General features: G+C 36.6%; 1 protein-coding gene across 1 annotated transcript; it reads right to left on the bottom strand.

Annotated features, from left to right (window-relative positions):
• Positions 1–6,658: 6,658 nt before the first annotated feature.
• Positions 6,659–15,560, bottom strand: LOC129882854 (endo-1,3;1,4-beta-D-glucanase-like). Its single transcript, XM_055957342.1, has 7 exons — positions 15,271–15,560; positions 9,170–9,191; positions 8,181–8,307; positions 7,907–7,997; positions 7,720–7,809; positions 7,199–7,299; positions 6,659–7,022 (listed from the first exon to the last, which is right to left on the bottom strand). Exons 1-7 carry the CDS (start codon positions 15,416–15,418, stop codon positions 6,882–6,884), a joined length of 720 nt encoding a protein of 239 aa, XP_055813317.1. The 5' UTR covers positions 15,419–15,560; the 3' UTR covers positions 6,659–6,881.
• Positions 15,561–18,062: the final 2,502 nt, after the last annotated feature.

Raw genomic sequence — 18,062 nt, 5'->3', positions numbered from 1 at the left:
GTATGCTATGAAATGAAGAACATAATAGGGACATGAGAAATCAATATGCATAAGTGAATGCATGCATTAGACATCATCATAGGAAACCTTAAAATATTCATTTTTGTGGGGAAGTGACCATAACCGACATTTAAGACCATGCGAGCTATTACATGGAATCCAACATAACCCCCTACGTTGGCACGGGGAGACTACTTTCCGGGTAGAACTCCATTCAATTTACATTCATTCATTTAACATTTGGTAGCTACAAGGGCCTAGCCGACAAGGGCTCCTATGGTGGCACATAGTTAATGCAACATGAGACTTTACTTAAGGACTCCTTAGGTCGAGTCCCCATCTACATGCTACATTCGGTGCTAGGTCAAATCCCACGAAATAATATTTATATATCATAATAACATAAGCATTGTATAACTTTAGACATCAAATCATCATCGGTGGAATAGCTCATTAAAACCTTTGGTTTATAATATCATCATGACTACCATGCCCTATTTACCGTTCTACTAATGAACCTTGATTTATAAGAAAATTAGGTCTACAATCAGTGATGGCATTCCGGGTACCATGCTAATCGGACCTTTCATTTTGGGAAAAATGTTCAAAAGCATTGACGGCCTATAGGGAGGTCAAACATGTCATATCATAACCTTAAACATTTCATTTGATTCAATGTGAGAATTATCCTTTCACATTGAAACCTCACTTTGGCTAAGAAGCCCTTTCATCGATCAAGCATTCAATCATTTCACAAGACTCCCTTAAACATAGGCATTTGCTTCATAAACTTTCATTTCAACTTCATTTCAACATAAGAAAACTAGGTGGGTTCATTTCATATAACTTTCAAATACATTTAAAGAATACTTGTATGCATGATATGAATGCATCTAATCAAACATCTTAAAATAACCCACCATATGCACTTTAAAACTACTTTCAAACCTTCATATAAGTACCTTGATAAACTATCCATTTCATGTAAATATGAATCTACATAAGTCAATATAGGTAATAAACTTCAAATATTCAAGAATTTATACATTTGAAATCGTAGTATGAAAATCCCTAAAAACTCATCACTTGAAATTAAGAGTCAACATATCCATTTAAACATAATAAGCTTCAAGTATACCATAATATATGCATTTTGAATCATCATGTAAAATACCATAAGATTTCATCATTTAGAATTTATATACAAAGTTGAGAAAAACATTTGGGCTCCATGGGTGGAAGAACCCATGGATGAAAACCCACATACCTTGGGGACATAAAATCTCTATGAGAACTTGAGGAAGAATTGAGACTTGAGTGTCTTGAATTGGAAACCCTAACCTTGCCTTGAAGCTCTTGGGAGAGTTTGAGAGGAGAGGAGTTTAGTATATTGAGTCTAATTGTGAGAAAAAATGAGAGAGTTAGAAGGTTTAGGATCTTTAGATAGGGTCAATTTAGTCCCCAAACGACCTCACTTTGGTTTGAAACAAAAAAGAGACTAAAATGACCTTAAAATATGGAAAACGAGCCAAAAACCCTGTTGGCGCGATAGCTGGCGCGCCGCGCCAGCACCCAAACTACTGAGGCTAGTTTTGGGCGCTATAGTGGCGCGGGCGCTATAGTGGCGCGGGCGCTATAGTGGCACGGGCGCCACTGCAGCGCCAGGCCAAAAATTTCTGCAGTGATAGTTTGTCGTAAAATGATCATAACTTTTGACTCCAAACTCCAAAAATTGCAATCTTGGTGGCGTTGGAAAGAAGACTCAAAGACCTTTAATTTGATAGGTATGGTCCACCCAATTCGCTATATTCCAGTAGATATGGTCGTTTGAAGTTGACCCTTATACAAACTCATTCGGAAAATTAGCCAAGACGAATTCTTTGGACTTGGCTTGGTTTTAGGGATCCCTTATGACCCTAAATACATCTAATACCCTTCAATTACTTAGTAATTGATGTTAACTTATATATACAACTAGAATTCATCGAGTTCGATCCTATATGCCTATGAGAAATGGTTCGGGTCTTGGCATAGAAATTTTTGGGGTGTTACAATGGCGCAGTTACAGCTTACCGAGAACATGACCTTAGATAGGAGGGTGTGGAGGACCCATATTAGGGTAGAAGGCAAGTACATAGTTTCGTTATTCCTCCGTATTAGTAAGCGCATTAGCGCACTATAATTTCTTGTGCTCTAACTTCTGTTATTATCTTTCTATTACTTTCTGTACTTTGATTACTTTATTTTATCTGTGTCTCTTTCGTTATTTGTGTTATTCGTTATTTGCTTTTCCATATCGTTTTGAACTTCTTAGCCTTATCTGACCTCTTTTTATGCTTCTTTTGAGCCGAGGGTGTCACACCCCGGGAGGGTACCCTAGGCGTGGCCGGCACTCGAAAGCCATTTCTGGCCTCCAAGCGAACCACCTGGTCCAGTCACACATTCATTCGAACACATTCTCTCAGCGGAAGACTCAATCAATGAAGTACTATTCATAATTTAGGGTCAAAGGCCAAATAACTTATCAAATCAACAAGCAGTTAAAGAAGAACTACTCAAGGAACAATCCAACATTTATACACTCCGGTCTATGAAGCCTCTATCAACAATTTGGGAGGTGCCAATGACAAGCCTATGGCTACCAACAATCAAAATAAAGGAAACAACACAAAACTATACAAGAAACTCAACATCCTCCGGAAACTAGAAAGACTCACCAACTAGCTGGGAGTGTGTGGATCTTCAACGGTGCGCCGGTTGATGATCTCTAGTACCTGTCTCTGCATCATGAAACGATGCAGGCCAAATGGCGTCAGTACATGGAATGTACGAGTATGTAAAATGGCTGAATGAAACAAACATCAAGGAAGAATCAAACCAACTCGGAATCACAACTCAAGAGAAATAACAACTCGATCAAGTGCCCTAAGTCTAAACAAGAATATGGTTTAGACGGGATCAATCACATATCATTCAACTCAATCCGACTCAGAGTACTATCAAGACCTTTATGGGAGTTTCTCTTATCCGACAACCATCACTTATGAGCCAGTGATAGTACAACAAACCGACGTTATTGCCACGTCCGTTCATACCTTACTAGGGTATGAACGAATCAACCAATCATGGATCCCATCGATCAGTCAAGTCCTATCATTTCAGGATAATAAAATGGGAAACATCCGACTTTAACGGTTCGATCCCATGGGAATCATCCGACTTTAATGGTTCAATCCCTTCCTACGTTGGCGGTATAGTTCATGGGGTTCGAGTATGGACTATACTCTTACCCACTTGGCGCTCGATACTCCTCCCAAGACTCAATGCTCATAAAACTCTATCCCATCAACTCAATCAAATCATATCGACAAGTCTCATTTACAACCTTGTCAACTCATCAACTCTAGCACAATTAAATCTCTCCCAATCACATCTTTCAAGAGTAGATTAAATGTACATTTATAGCAACATACAAACATATCCAATCATTTCTCTATTCATTTAACACATCTTTGGAACTCATCACAACTCCAAGGTTTTAGACCAACAATTTAAAATGAACAACCTAGTTAAGAGAATTAGCATTTTTGTCATAATCCACATAGCTAAGAAAATCAATAAAGCATGTTTAACAACTCATATTCATCAACTCATACTCACATGAAGGTTCTTTCTAGAAATTTCTTGTCTCAACAACATCATCATAAGAAGAATCACATTAATGGATGACAAGACTCATTTGGACATAGGCCTATCAAGAAACTCCATTTTTTATGAACATTTAACCTCAAAGAAAGTGTAGGGAACATGGGTGGACTCAACCTATGTTTTGAGTAGCCTTACATACCTTAGACAAGACTTGAAGAAAACCTTGATGTTGGGTATTCAATGGAAAGCTTGAATCTTGAAGCTCTTGGAGGCACTTCTTGTTGGAGAAGGATTTGGAGAAGAAGAAGAGGAGAGGGAAATTTTCTAGGGCTTTTAGAGAGAGAGTGAGGGATTGAAAATGGTCCCAAAACATGCTAAGGATGATACATATATAATTTGGGACAATTCCCAAATTGTCCTTTCTTCAAAAATCTGGAAAATAGGCCAAAAATACCCTTGGCGCGAAGTCAAATAGGCTAAAAACTTGCACATCTTTTAGTGGCGCGTCGCGGCAAGGATCAAACAACTGAGGTTTGTTCCTGGCGCGATAGTGGTGCGTCGCACCCTTACAGCGCCAAGCCCAAGTTTTCTGGGTTTTGGAAAATAGGCTTGAAAACCCTGCACACCTCGTAGTGGCGCGCCGCGCCAGGGACCAAACTACTGAGGCTTGTTCCTGGCGCGATAGTGGTGCATCGCGCCACTGCGGCGCCAAGCTCAGATTTCCAGCAGTTGCATCCCAGGCCTGAAATTCCTGCCGTGCTAGTTCGTCTTAGGATTGTCATATCTTTTGACTCCGAACTCCAACAATTACATTCTTGGTGGCGTTGGAAAGAAAACTCGACGACCTTTAATTTAATAGGTCGTGGGCCACTCAGATTGTCGTCTTTCAAAAGATAGGGTCGTTAGAAATCGACCCCTTATACGAGCTCATCCTAAAACTTAGCCACGACGAATCTTGTGGACTTAGCTTGGTCCTAGGGGTCCTTTGTGACCCCACATCACCTCCAACACTCTTCAATTACTCAGGGACTCATCTTAACTCATGCATATACTTCACAATAATTGAGTTCAACCCTACACGAATACAAGAAGGGTCCGAATCTTAGGGAAAATTTTTGGGGGGTGTCACAGAGGGTCTCTCGAAAACAGTCGTCTTACCTTAGTAGGAATAAGGTCTGGATTGTTGTTGTTGTTGGATACTTATTAAAATTACTGGAAAGAAATATATAATAAGCACAAAATCGATTTCTCTTTTCTAATCAATCGTATTCATACATACACAACAAAGTAATTATCAGGAGAAGAGAAATCACCTTATCCAAGAAAAAATTAAAGGGAAAAGGGCTTGATGGCCTGATATACTATTCAAGTTTGTGATTTAACTGAGATACACCTTGTTATAAAAGTGGTTCACATATATCCCTACCTTACACCAATGGCTTAGGTATACCCTTTTCATCTAACGAAAGTGGAAAAGGTCGGAAAATAATAGTAGTACTGAACTTGCATATTAAAATCATATTCATTGTCAATATGATTATAATGTGAGTTTTTGCTGTAAATCCAGAATAACAAATGCTTTTGCTGAGCAGAATAGGCAAAGCCATATATATTTCTTTTCAGTTCTGTGATCTCAATTTTGGTTGGCTACACTCTGTATTCTATCGTTAATTTTCAGCAACAAGAAGTATAAAGTTGAATGCAGACGAATGCACAACAAATTAAAAGGTGATAGGGAGGGAGATTGTCTTTCTGAGACACCCATGGAATGGAATGTTAAGAAAGTTCGTTGAAAGAAAACCAATGTTGGCAACATCACGTAATTGTAGAACGAAAACTGGTGCAGCAACTTTTGTACATAAGTTCCCATAGACAGGTCTCACGCCGATCTGTACTGTGAGCAGCACGATTGAAAGTTAATAGATAGTGTTGGATATCACTTACCAAGTCATCGGCAAAAATAAAAAAAAAACAGAACACCAGACATACGTACTGTCTTTCTGTATCCTTGACTATGCAAAGGCTTGCTTGCATGAGAAGTATAATGATTCGGACTCTTCATATACATTAGAACGTCCATGAAAGATGCAATCGTTTTACTAGTTGACTCAAGAATTAGTCTCCTAGGATAACAACTCCATTGAAAATTAGCATCCACAAAAGTCTCAGAAATTTGATCTCCTGACACCAAATTTGGAACATCAAGAATATCCAACATAGGAGATTCTTCTAGAACACAAAAATAAGACAACTGTTCGAGAGTTGGTGCTTCAATTTTAACATGCTGATTTCTACATTTCCAACCCATCGCAATAATCACATATGAAATTGTCTATCAAGGGACAACGTTTAAGTAGAGTGGTATGATGAATATCTAGGAACGTTAAAGACCAGATCTTTCACACCATTTTGAAATGCAATGTCAAACCACTTATCAATCAACGGGAAACCTTGGGAAAAAGAATCAAAGTGTGACAATTCAAACTTCTCTGTAGGATTATCCCATCCCTATATCTCTTCATGATATCCACTATTTCCATATTGTTTCCGTAATAATCAACTGTGACATCCAAATTGGGATGAGTCAACAAGGCTTGCAGCCATGTTTTTGGAGCCTTCTTTAAGAAAACAGTAATATGTCAGTTGTCTCTCTCCTTATATGCTAGTAGAATTGTTCTTCTTATTGTGCATACATAAACCTGTTGTTCTACTTCGATTTTCCTCCAAAACTCTCTTCTTTCTCCCGCTATCTCCCATTAGAGCTCTATGTCTGTCATGTTTTCTCCTTGGGGATTTCTATGATACATATTATTGAATTTATAAATATTGGTTTACGTAATTTAAATGATTGTGGGAGAGATTTAAAAATTCAATAAATGTAAGAGAAGCGAGTCGTTTTGATGTTATTTAGAGTTCATAGTCGCACAGATAAAGATTATTTTTCAGTTCCAACTGTTAAAAGACTTCCGCAATAACGCCTTTTCCTAGAGAAAGTACACACAATAGCCAATCTTGTAAACATTTAATTAATACACTGAACATCCAGTTCCAGAAATGCACACTGCTTATAGTTCTCAGGCAAAATGCATAACAAACTATGGACACAGTACATTTCACTTAACCATAGCAAGATAAATCTTCTTTTACGTAAAAGATACAATACGGAGTTTATCCATAATTAGCTCCATAACTATTATAATGGCTAATTTTTCAACTGCTGGGTTTCTTTCGACTCACTTGACATGCTTGGTAAACCAGTCCAACATATCCTGATGAGCTTCTTCAGCACTCTGCACAGCCTTCTCGTCTTCTACGTTGTATCGCACAGTCCACCCATGGACAACACCAGGATAAATTTTCACAAAGCTGTCCACCTGTTTTTAGGGATGGCAACAAAAGAAGCATCTAGAACTCTGTAACGCTCTAAGAAATTCATAAAAGTAGGCATCCACTTATCTCAATACATCCACCAAATAAAGAGGTGTGTACTATTTCACAGATAAATCTTTCTAAAATAAAGACATCTTTAAACATAGGAATATTTGCGTACCTCAGATTTTGATGATAAAATCTCCTCAAACTGTTTAACAAACTCAGGAGGAGATAACTGATCTATCTCAGCTCCTGAAATAGCTATTGGTGCCTTCACCTCTGTAAATAGATACATCATCAGCTCCGTTTGGGAGAGGGAAAAAGTAAAGATAAAAAAGGAAACAGGAAAAATTTTAAAAAATGCTGCAGTTCAATTAACTCATCATAATTCAAAAAATAATTTAATAGCAAAAACTACTTAAGAAGTAGGAATATCAGAAAGCACTTAATAATATTTCATATTAGAATGAATCTAGACTTTGAACGATAGAACGGCAATATTTGGACTTGGAGTACTAAACATTAAACTGATCTCCCTCCTCACGCAGAGAAAGCCTAACTTGACTGAACAAGTCACCAGTATTCTAGTGCCATTGAGACATCAAATGCTATATATCCCATATGCAACACACTTGTATAAAATCCTGGAGTAATAGCTCAATCCGATTACAAATGATTTTGGTAAAAAAACAATCATACCCTGAATATCATCCACAGAGACAAATGAAGGGTGCAATAGCACTGCAGCTTGAATGTTGTCAGACTTAGCTAGTTGAACCACCACCTTGGCTGTTATGAAAACAGAAGGTCAGAATCTCAGAAAACTTGAAGAAATTGACCCTATACATTCCGAGGCAAGGGATGAAGAGAAAGTTGAACAACTTACCACCCCAGCAAAACCCTGCAGCTCCAATTGCAGATATGCCTTTATCTTTTAAAGCTGCAATAACCTGCTTTGCATCTTCAAATCCTTTATCCTAACAGAACAAAAGAAAAAACAAATGTCATGGGGGTAAGCCTGATAATAATGATATTGCACAATGACATTCCCAAGCATGGTCAAGTTAATGGAAAACTCTGATAATGATGGTGTTGCCTCCTTTTATTCTTAATGCAAATCTATGGCAATATTACAAGAAGGAATCAATCAGACGGCATACTGTTCCATGTGATTGTAACCAGACTTGTATAGTCTTCTCCTTATTTTCAGGAATGTAAGGATCCCCATAAAGAAAATCAGGAACCACCACATAGTAACCCACAGCTGCAACTTTGTCAGCAAGCTTCCTACATAACAGCAGTTAAGTTTTGGAATCAGCCCAATATAAAATAGAAACTTCTTGCAGCTTAATTACTGGAAAAAATGGAAAGAACAATCACCCTTACTTCTTCCATTGAAACGTAAACAAAAAGATACAAAGACAAGATCATTGGATCACCTGAAATCTGTAATTCAGACTTCTTTTTATATAGGTAAAACCTGTAATTCAATCTCTCTCTCTCTCTCTCTCTCTCTCTCTCTCTCTCTCTCTTCTGGTTCTGATGGATTTGTGGTTGTATTTTGTATTGTTGATCTCTAAGAAGCAAAACCTAAAGTTATCAACAGATAGAAGCACCCTATAGCATCGACACTTTAGTTTTTTTAAAAAGAGTTGTGGTTGTTTAGTAGGTAGCAGTTCGTTGTCTTGCAGTCCATTCATATAAGTAGTCATGGTATTGCTTCTGTAGTTTCTTGTCCTTCGATTTCTGTTGCTCTTTGTTATTCCTTGTACCTTGATTATCATATTATTACTATCTATTGTTTTTTGTTATAATTTGATGTTTCTTATACTTCCGTTACTTCTTTCTCTAGGCTGTTTAGGTAGGGTAAATATTGCGTACCCTCTATCCTCCCAAACCTCGCTTTATGGTACTACACTGGGTATGTTGTTGTGTGTTGTTATAGTTGCGGTTGTACATGATACTGTTACACCTATGAAAGAAAGAAATGTAGTTGTTGACAATAGAGAAGCATCCAAGAGAATACATATGGTACAAACATTAGTATAGACATATATGAAAAAGTAACAATAGTGAAGTGGAAAAGAAAAAGTAATTTTAGAAGTAACTATGAGACAACTCCAAGCTGAACTTGAGAAGCAGTGCGTACCTCAGATTTGGTGCTTCATAACCTGTAAAGTATTCATTACATTAAGAGATTGTCTTCAACATAAATAATAACAATAATCCTTATACCATAATATACTTCTTTCAGCTCAAAAGAGAGATGTTTAACATTACCAGGGGTCAAAACATCTAATTTTCTTCATTAATATTTTGACTTAGAATTTGAATATCAACTGCCAAAACATCTAATTTCCAGTCTAATATCCAACATTTGAAATGAAACATTTGTAGTTATAGAAAGATCTGCTTAACTTCCAAAATAGAAAATGGCTCATACAATAAGACGAAAGAAGTAGTGCTGAAAAAGGAAGTGTGGAGTTTTTTTCTTCTCCCATATACATCTATTTGTCCTTGCTAATCCAGAACAAGTATTTGTTTCTACTGTTTGGGGGAGGAAGCACCACAACTAAAGTTTGATATGATGAAAATAATGAAAATAAATTGGAGACGAGAATTTTACGTGGAAACCCCTCTAACTGATAGAAGGGAAAAACCACGGGGTAGAAGGATCTCACTATAAAAATATGGAGTACACAGCTCTCAAATACAAGGAGAAAACAATAATAAACACTTCTCTCTTGTAAAAGGAACAACTACTAAAGAGGACACTCAAGACTAAAATATTTATTTCTTACTCTCTCTTTCTGGGATAGGATAAATGAGGGAAAGAGGTTTTCTATTTATAGGAAACAAGAAACGCGTAAAATCCGCGTATTGAACCTCCCTTTTTGACTACGCGTTCAAAACGCGTTTTGTTCCTTTTTTGACTACGCGTTCAAAACGCGTTTTGTTGACTACGCGTTAAAAACGCGTTTTGACTATCTTGCATTCTCCCACTTGAAGATTTAATTGAGAATCAATTAAGTCTTCACACCATCCTTTCTACCCAATTACTGCAATGTTACGTTTCTACTAGGCCAATAGAAGATCGACACCATATGAACTTGTTACTGTTGATCGGCTTCGTAAACATATCTGTCAGGTTGTCATTAGTGTGAATTTTCTGAATATCCACACTGCCTTCTTCCACCTTCTCACGGACAAAGTGATACTGAACTCGTATGTGCTTTGTTCTTGAATGAAATGCCGGATTCTTTGCAAGATGCAAAGCGCTCTGACTGTCACAAAACAGAGCAATCTTCTCTTGTTTGTGCCCGAGCTCCTCCAATAACATCTGCATCCATATTGCCTCTTTGCTAGCTTGTGTAGCTGCTACATATTCTGCTTCCGTCGTAGATGTAGCCACGATAGATTGCAGTTTTGAAACCCAGCTTACAGCTCCTCCAGCAAGAGTAAACACATAACCTGTGGTGGACTTACTTTTATCAAGATCACCTGCATAATCTGAATCAACATAACCTTTAACAGTAAAGTCTGATCCTCCATAACACATTGTAACATCTGAGGTACCCTTGATGTATCTCAGGATCCTCTTAACAGTATTCCAATGCTCTCTACCAGGATTAGTCATGTATCGACTAACCACTCCCACTGCTTGTGCAATGTCAGGTCTTGTACATACCATAGCGAACATTAAACTTCCCACTGCTGATGCATACGGTACTCGAGACATCTCCATCCTCTCTGCTTCATTGCTAGGACATATACTTGAGGATAACTTGAAATTAATAGGAAGTGGGGTAGAAACTGACTTACAGTCTTGCATCTTGAAGCGTCTCAAGATTTTCTTCAAGTAGTTCTTTTGAGAAAGCCAAATCTTCCTATTATTTCTGTCTCGGTGAATTTGCATCCCTAGAATCTTGTTTGTTGGTCCCAAGTCCTTCATTTCAAACTCCCTAGCCAACTGTGCCTTTAAATTTGTGAGACGGTCTTTGTTGGGGCCTGCTACCAACATGTCGTCAACATACAACAGCAAAATAACAAAGTCTTCATCACCAAATCTCTTGTAATAAACACAAGGATCTGAACTATGTCTGTTGTATCCAAGGCTTATAATGAAGGAATCAAATCTCTTATACCAACATCTCGGCGCCTGTTTGAGACCGTATAGAGATTTGTTCAACCTGCAAACCAAGTTCTCTTTTCCCTGTTCTTCAAAACCTTCTGGTTGGAGCATATAAATTTCTTCTTCAAGTTCTCCATGAAGAAATGCAGTTTTGACATCTAACTGCTCCAAGTACAAGTCAAATGTAGCACACATCGCCAGGACCACTCGAATTGTTGTGAGTCGAACCACCGGAGAAAATATCTCATTGAAGTCTATACCTTCTTTCTGAGCGAATCCTTTCACCACCAATCTTGCACGATATTTCTCCACTTGATCATTACCATTGCGTTTGATCTTGTAGACCCATTTGTTTCCAATGGCCTTCCTTCCTTGTGGTAATTGAACAAGATCCCATGTTTTATTTTTATGAAGAGCTTCAATTTCTTCTTGCATTGCTGCCATCCAAAGAGATGATTCTTGGCCTTTCATAGCCTCATGAAAAGTTGAAGGCTCTCCATCTTCTGTTAGTAGACAGTATGCAATATTACTCTCCACAGAATAATCTGAGTGCCAAGCTGGTTCTCTTCTCTCCCTAGTTGACCGTCGAACTTCTGGAGTTTCGATCTCAGCTTGCTCTTGTTCTTCGTGCTCTGGTGCTGCTTCAGAAGAAACTGGAACTTCTTCTATTTCTTCAACTTCAACTGTAGTAGTCTCTGATTTTTCTTTTGAAGTGGTACCTTCTTTTGCTTGTATCTTGTTTTCAACAAATACAACATCCCTACTGATTACCACCTTGCGGGTTGTGGGATCCCACAAGCGATACCCCTTGACTCCATCAGCATACCCTAAGAAAATGCATTCTCTGGATTTTGGATCCAACTTCGATTTTTCTTGGGTGTTGTACATAACATAAGCAGGACTTCCGAATATATGTAAGCGAGAATAATCAGCTGGTTTTCCTGTCCACATCTCCTTTGGCGTTTTCAGATCAATTGCGGTTGATGGTGACCGATTGATCACATAACAGGAGGTTTTGACTGCTTCTGCCCAAAATGGTTTTTCCAACCCTGCAGTTGCCAACATAGCTCTTGTCCGTTCCAACAAGGTTCTGTTCATCCGCTCTGCTACTCCATTTTGTTGTGGAGTATATGCCACCGTGAACTGCCGTTTAATACCTTCTTATTTACAGAAGTTATTAAATTCATCACCAGTGTATTCTCCTCCATTATCTGTCCTCAAACACTTGATCTTTTTCTCAGATTCAAGTTCCACCCGCGCTTTGAACTCTTTGAAAACTAGAAAAACATCTGCCTTCCTCTTGATTGGATACACCCAACTTCTCCTGGAGTAATTATCGATGAATGACACGAAATATTTCGCTCCTCCTAGAGACTCCACCGGTGCTTGCCAGACATCAGAGTGAACCAGATCTAGTATTTCCTTGCTTTTAACAGAGGAACTGCTAAACTTCAGTCTATTTTGCTTGCTGGTAACACAATGCTCACAAAAGGGTAGTGAAACCTTTTTGAGCCATGGAAGAAGTTTTTGCTCAGCAAGAATCTTCAAACCTCGTTCCGACATATGGCCAAGTTTACGATGCCACATTATCGTTGATTCTTCAAATGAACTTGCTGATGCGGTTGATGCTTCTCCTTCTTGGTGTGTTTCACCTTTAAGCACATATAGATTTGCCGCAAGTTTTTCCGCTTTCATTACTACAAGCGCTCCTTTGGATATTCCCATGACTCCACCATGAGTCTTATATGAACATCCATTTTCATCTAGTTGTCCTAAAGACAATAGATTCTTCTTCAAGTCTTTTACATATCGTACCTCCTGGATGGTGCGAACCGTGCCATCATACATCTTTATTTTGATGGACTCAATACCAATAACATCCAAAGCATGATCGTTTCCCATGAACACAAACCCTCCTGAGATAGGATTATATTGATGGAACCATTCTCTCCTGGAAGTCATGTGTCATGTTGCTCTTGTGTCCATGATCCAGACATCAGCGAAACGTTTTCTGCCTTCATTATTTGATATTGCCTCACTACATAAAATATCGCCATCATCCGAGGTACATGCAACATTCCCTTGAGCATTTGATGGCTCAGGGTGTTCAATCTTCTTCTTGAACCGACAATCTTTCTTGAAGTGCCCTTTCTTGCCACAGTTGTAGCACTTGATATTCTTCTTATTTCTTGATTGAGATCTGCCATGATTGTGACTCCCACTGGGGCCACGTTCCGTTGGTCTTCCTCTCACCATCATCAAAGCTTCAGCTTGCTGCGAACTTGCTTGTCTGTCTTCCTTATTTTTGCGCCTATTTTCTTTTTCCAAGACAGCGGCTGCAATTTCATCGAAAACTAGACTGTCTGTATTGTTCGTCAGGTTGATGATGAGTTGATCATACGAGTCAGGCAGACTTTGAAGTAGAAGCTCCGCACGTTCAGTACCCTCTATTTTGCAACCCATTGTTGTAAGTTGCGAAAACAGAGTATTCAAAGTATTGATATGTTCAGTAACTGACATGGATTCTGCCATTCGAAGAGTATACAATCTTCTTTTTAAGAAGATTTTATTATGCAAAGACTTGGCCTCATACAACCCCGTAAGAGTATCCCATATTTCCTTCGCCGTCCGCTTTTCCGCCACACTAGACAACACTTGATCAGCTATTGCCAAGTGTAGATCAGCAACTGCATTGCTGTCTATGTCGTTCCACTTGCTGTCATCAACAAAGTCTGTGGGTCTGCCTTCAATTGCAGCTAAGCAATTGTCTTTTCTCAATATCGCTTTTATTTTCATTTTCCACAATGAGAAATTAGTCCCATTGAATTTTTCAACATCAAACTTTGTTGTACTCGACATTGTTATTTGCTTCACACCCTTCTAGATCGTTTCTGAATATTTTTGCGAACAATCGTGACAAACTGTACCGTTGGTGAAATTTACTATTCACGTGAATAGTACTTTTCACCAAATTTACTATTCATAAATAGTACCTTCGCATAAAACAGACAGAATAACCGAGGGCTCTGATACCACTGTTGGGGGAGGAAGAACCACAACTAAAGTTTGATATGATGAAAATAATGAAAATAAATTGGAGACGAGAATTTTACGTGGAAACCCCTCTAACTGATAGAAGGGAAAAACCACAGGGTAGAAGGATCTCACTATAAAAATATGGAGTACACAGCTCTCAAATACAAGGAGAAAACAATAATAAACACTTCTCTCTTGTAAAAGGAACAACTACTAAAGAGGACACTCAAGACTAAAATATTTATTTCTTACTCTCTCTTTCTGGGATAGGATAAATGAGGGCAAGAGGTCTTCTATTTATAGGAAACAAGAAACGCGTAAAATCCGCGTATTGAACCTCCCTTTTTGACTACGCGTTCAAAACGCGTTTTGTTCCTTTTTTGACTACGCGTTCAAAACGCGTTTTGTTCCTTTTTTGACTACGCGTTCAAAATGCGTTTTGTTCCTTTTTTGACTACGCGTTCAAAACGCGTTTTGACTATCTTGCATCTACTGTTCAATTTGCTTCAACTTTGAGATTGTCCAACTAAACTACAGCAATGTTTTTCAAAGGTTAGTTATATTTCTGGTGTTTGATTATAACAACAAGAACATACCCATCCTGTGGGAAATGTAATCACACAAGTATAGTCTGGTAGGTAGTACGTACTGACCTTACCCCTACATTGCCGGAACATATTTGCAAAAGAACCCTTTTCCATCAAATGGAGAAAAATGACTTCCTCACTTTTTGTACAAGTTGAGCGCCTAGCACCACAGGTTTGCTTTACTAAGTAAGATACGAGAAGAAGCAAGGGCGCGAACTACTGCACAAAAGATCATTTTTCTACAAAAACAATAGTATACCACTGTTCCATTGAACATTTACACATTATTATCATTCTTTAACGCTCACAAAGCACTACCCGATTTGTTTTTTCCACAATTCAACCATATATTTCCCCCAAAAAAATGTTTCTATGAACCAAATTGATCAATAGATTCCTCAAATTTTCTGATAAAAATGTTCAATAAAAGTGCAAATTGAGCAGAACCCAGATGCCCAAATTCATAGAAGACAAAAGGGTTAAAAGGGTAAGTACCAAAAACGTCAGAGACGAGGAGGATGGCGTGTTTGGAATTGGGAGAAGCAGAGACGTAAGTTTTGAGTCCTCCAAGTTCTAATACAGATCCATGTCCGCTGCTTGAGTTCAGAGCTGGTGGGTTCTCGCAGCACTGAGGCCCTGCCATCTTCGATGCCTTTCCTTCACAATCACTGATGAATTTTACAACGCAAAAACTTCTGGAGTTTGGGCGGAGTGGTGGGGTTTTAAATAAGCGGTTACCAACATGGGTTGGGGTTGGGCTGCAATACTGCCGTCACACTAAACCAGAATTTTCGAATTCGACCTGAATATGACAGAATATTTTATTACAAAAATGATTCAGAATTTTTGAATTCGATGGATTGGATATAATTAATATTTTATTAGAAATGTTATTCTTAAATAAAAATTTTTATTTTATAATTTAAATTTAATCAAGATTCTACGAATAAAAATAAATAAATAAGCAGTTAGCGACACTGCTGGATCTCTGTTGAGAGTTCAAGAAAAATACCGACTTCAATATTCTCGATTATTACAAGTCACAATTAAAAATTGATATCATTCAGATTCAGTTATATACTAAAGTGAAACGTGTATAAGCACAAACTCACATATACTATAAAAAAAAATCCTCCTATTTAAATGCAATTTCTTTTTCCTTTTTGTTAAGAAAATATTATTCCTTCAACTTATCTGTTTTATTTTTCTTTTTAATTTATTTTTTAAAATATTTCATTCCTTTTCTTTAGCAATATTTTAATTCTATTATTTCTAATTTTCAGGTTTCAACATAGCATGTTTAGAATCACATAATTAAAAGATATTTTAATATACACTAATCATTACAATAGAGTTGTGCATTGGTGGATTCGATTTGATTTTAAAGTTTATCGGTTATCGATTTGTAAAATCATTAAAATATTGTCTTATTGGTTATTCATTGTTATTGATTTGGTTATCGGTTTAATCGTCGAGATTTGATATAAAAAAAATCGTTGAAAATCACTTAGAAACGATCTGACAAACCAAATGAGTTAGGCACATGAATTGACAAATTACATCTTGTTCAAAAGTAAACATTGGCATATTGTAGAATAACCGAGAGTTTGAAACAATCAGAAATAAAAGTGTGAAATTAAATTCTTAAGTCAAGAATTTTATACATCGAATGATAAAAATATAATTTATTAATTTACTATCGAGTTATTTGACTAATCTGTTAAGAAAAAATATCAAATCATTAAGGATTGATAAGGCGGTAACAAAAAAATAAATAAATTGAAATTGTTATCGAAACTGCTTAACTAGTAATTCATTATCAATAAATCAATTTAAAATATTAATTCGAATTATCGATTTCGATTTGATTTTGAACGGTCCTACTCCACAAATTAAATTTTTAATTCACTAAAACCACAATATTTAAAACGGAAAAGGGTCAAATATACCTCTGTACTATTGAAAATAGTTTAAATATACCCTCGTTATACTTTCAGGCTAAATATACCTCTCTTGTTATACTTTCGGTTCAAATATACCCTTCTCATTAAACTTTGGTACAAATTTGTCCTTGATTTTAACGAAAGAACACGTAAAAGGCTCAAAATTAAATAACACATTCCTAATTTTAAATAGCTGATTCTTTTAAGAATAAATAAAATTTTCAAGTACTAATTTAAGTTTTTTTCTTAGAAATGATAATACAGAATGCGTTGCATAATTTTAAGTACTAATACATGAAATTTCTAAGTACTAATTTGAGTCTTTTCTTCTTATAAAATGATAAGACAGAAAATGCAGCGAGATTTTAAAAAATTACTCACATCTCTTATTAATATAGCTATATTAACAAGATATAAAATATAGATGCAGACTTCCTTTAGCCAAGGAATACACTGCTACTGTGTCAAAAGTTATCAAATGTTATTCAAAATATTGATTAAACAACATACATAAATTATAATATAATCATCCTAGTAATCAAACAGTCATGATAATCGAAAATGTAGATTCACGTTGAACTTAATTTTTTTTTACTGAAGTGACACATTTCACTTTTTTTATTTTAAAAATATAAATAACTTTTGAGAAAAAAAATGAAGATTTATAATTATATTTAAAATTGGGAATGAGTTATTTAATTTTGAGTTTTTCAATTGTTTTTTTTTGTTAAAATTAAGGGTAAATTTGTACAAAGTATAATGAGAGGGGTATATTTGAACCGACAGTATAACGAGGGATATATTTAAATTATTTTCAATAGTACAAAGATATATTTGACCTTTTTCCATATTTAAAAGCATTCATCACTTTTTAAATTCTTTGTTACGTCAAAATCAAAAGTAATTTATGCCTTGTTAGTAGCGGGGAAGAAGAATGAAAGTTGGAGCTTGTGTATTGACCATGATTAGATAGAGGTCTAAATAGGACCATAAAAATTGTGACGCACCTTCTTAAGGAAAAAACTCCCACATCGATAAAATATAGGAGAAATATTGAATATATAAATAAGTAGATTTTATATATTAGTAATACATTTTAAATTCATATGAATTTAGATTTAAAATGGACAATATCACTTGCAAACGGGCAGATACAAAAACTTATTTGAGATTTAGCAAAATGATAGTACAACACCGTTTTCCGCACCTTTGTCAAATGTACTCCCTATGAGGTTTTGTATGGTCAATGCAATCATATAGTACTACAAAAGGGAGAAAGGTCAAATACAACTTATTGCTAATAAAATACTATAGAAAATCCATATTAAATGAATTATTGAATTT

The sequence above is a fragment of the Solanum dulcamara genome, chromosome 3, assembly GCF_947179165.1.
Source record: "Solanum dulcamara chromosome 3, daSolDulc1.2, whole genome shotgun sequence".
Classification (NCBI taxonomy): domain Eukaryota; kingdom Viridiplantae; phylum Streptophyta; class Magnoliopsida; order Solanales; family Solanaceae; genus Solanum; species Solanum dulcamara.
This window is presented reverse-complemented; position numbering and strand designations above follow the sequence as displayed.

Bases quoted from the DNA above. Each gene is read 5' to 3' on its own strand.
- LOC129882854 (XM_055957342.1), bottom strand. From the start codon at position 15,418: ATGGCAGGGCCTCAGTGCTGCGAGAACCCACCAGCTCTGAACTCAAGC. The intron at 9,192-15,270 runs GTACTTACCCTT...AATACTTTACAG, and splicing joins CCTCGTCTCTGACGTTTTTG to GTTATGAAGCACCAAATCTG. The intron at 8,308-9,169 runs GTACGCACTGCT...GCTGTTATGTAG, and splicing joins TATGAAGCACCAAATCTGAG to GAAGCTTGCTGACAAAGTTG.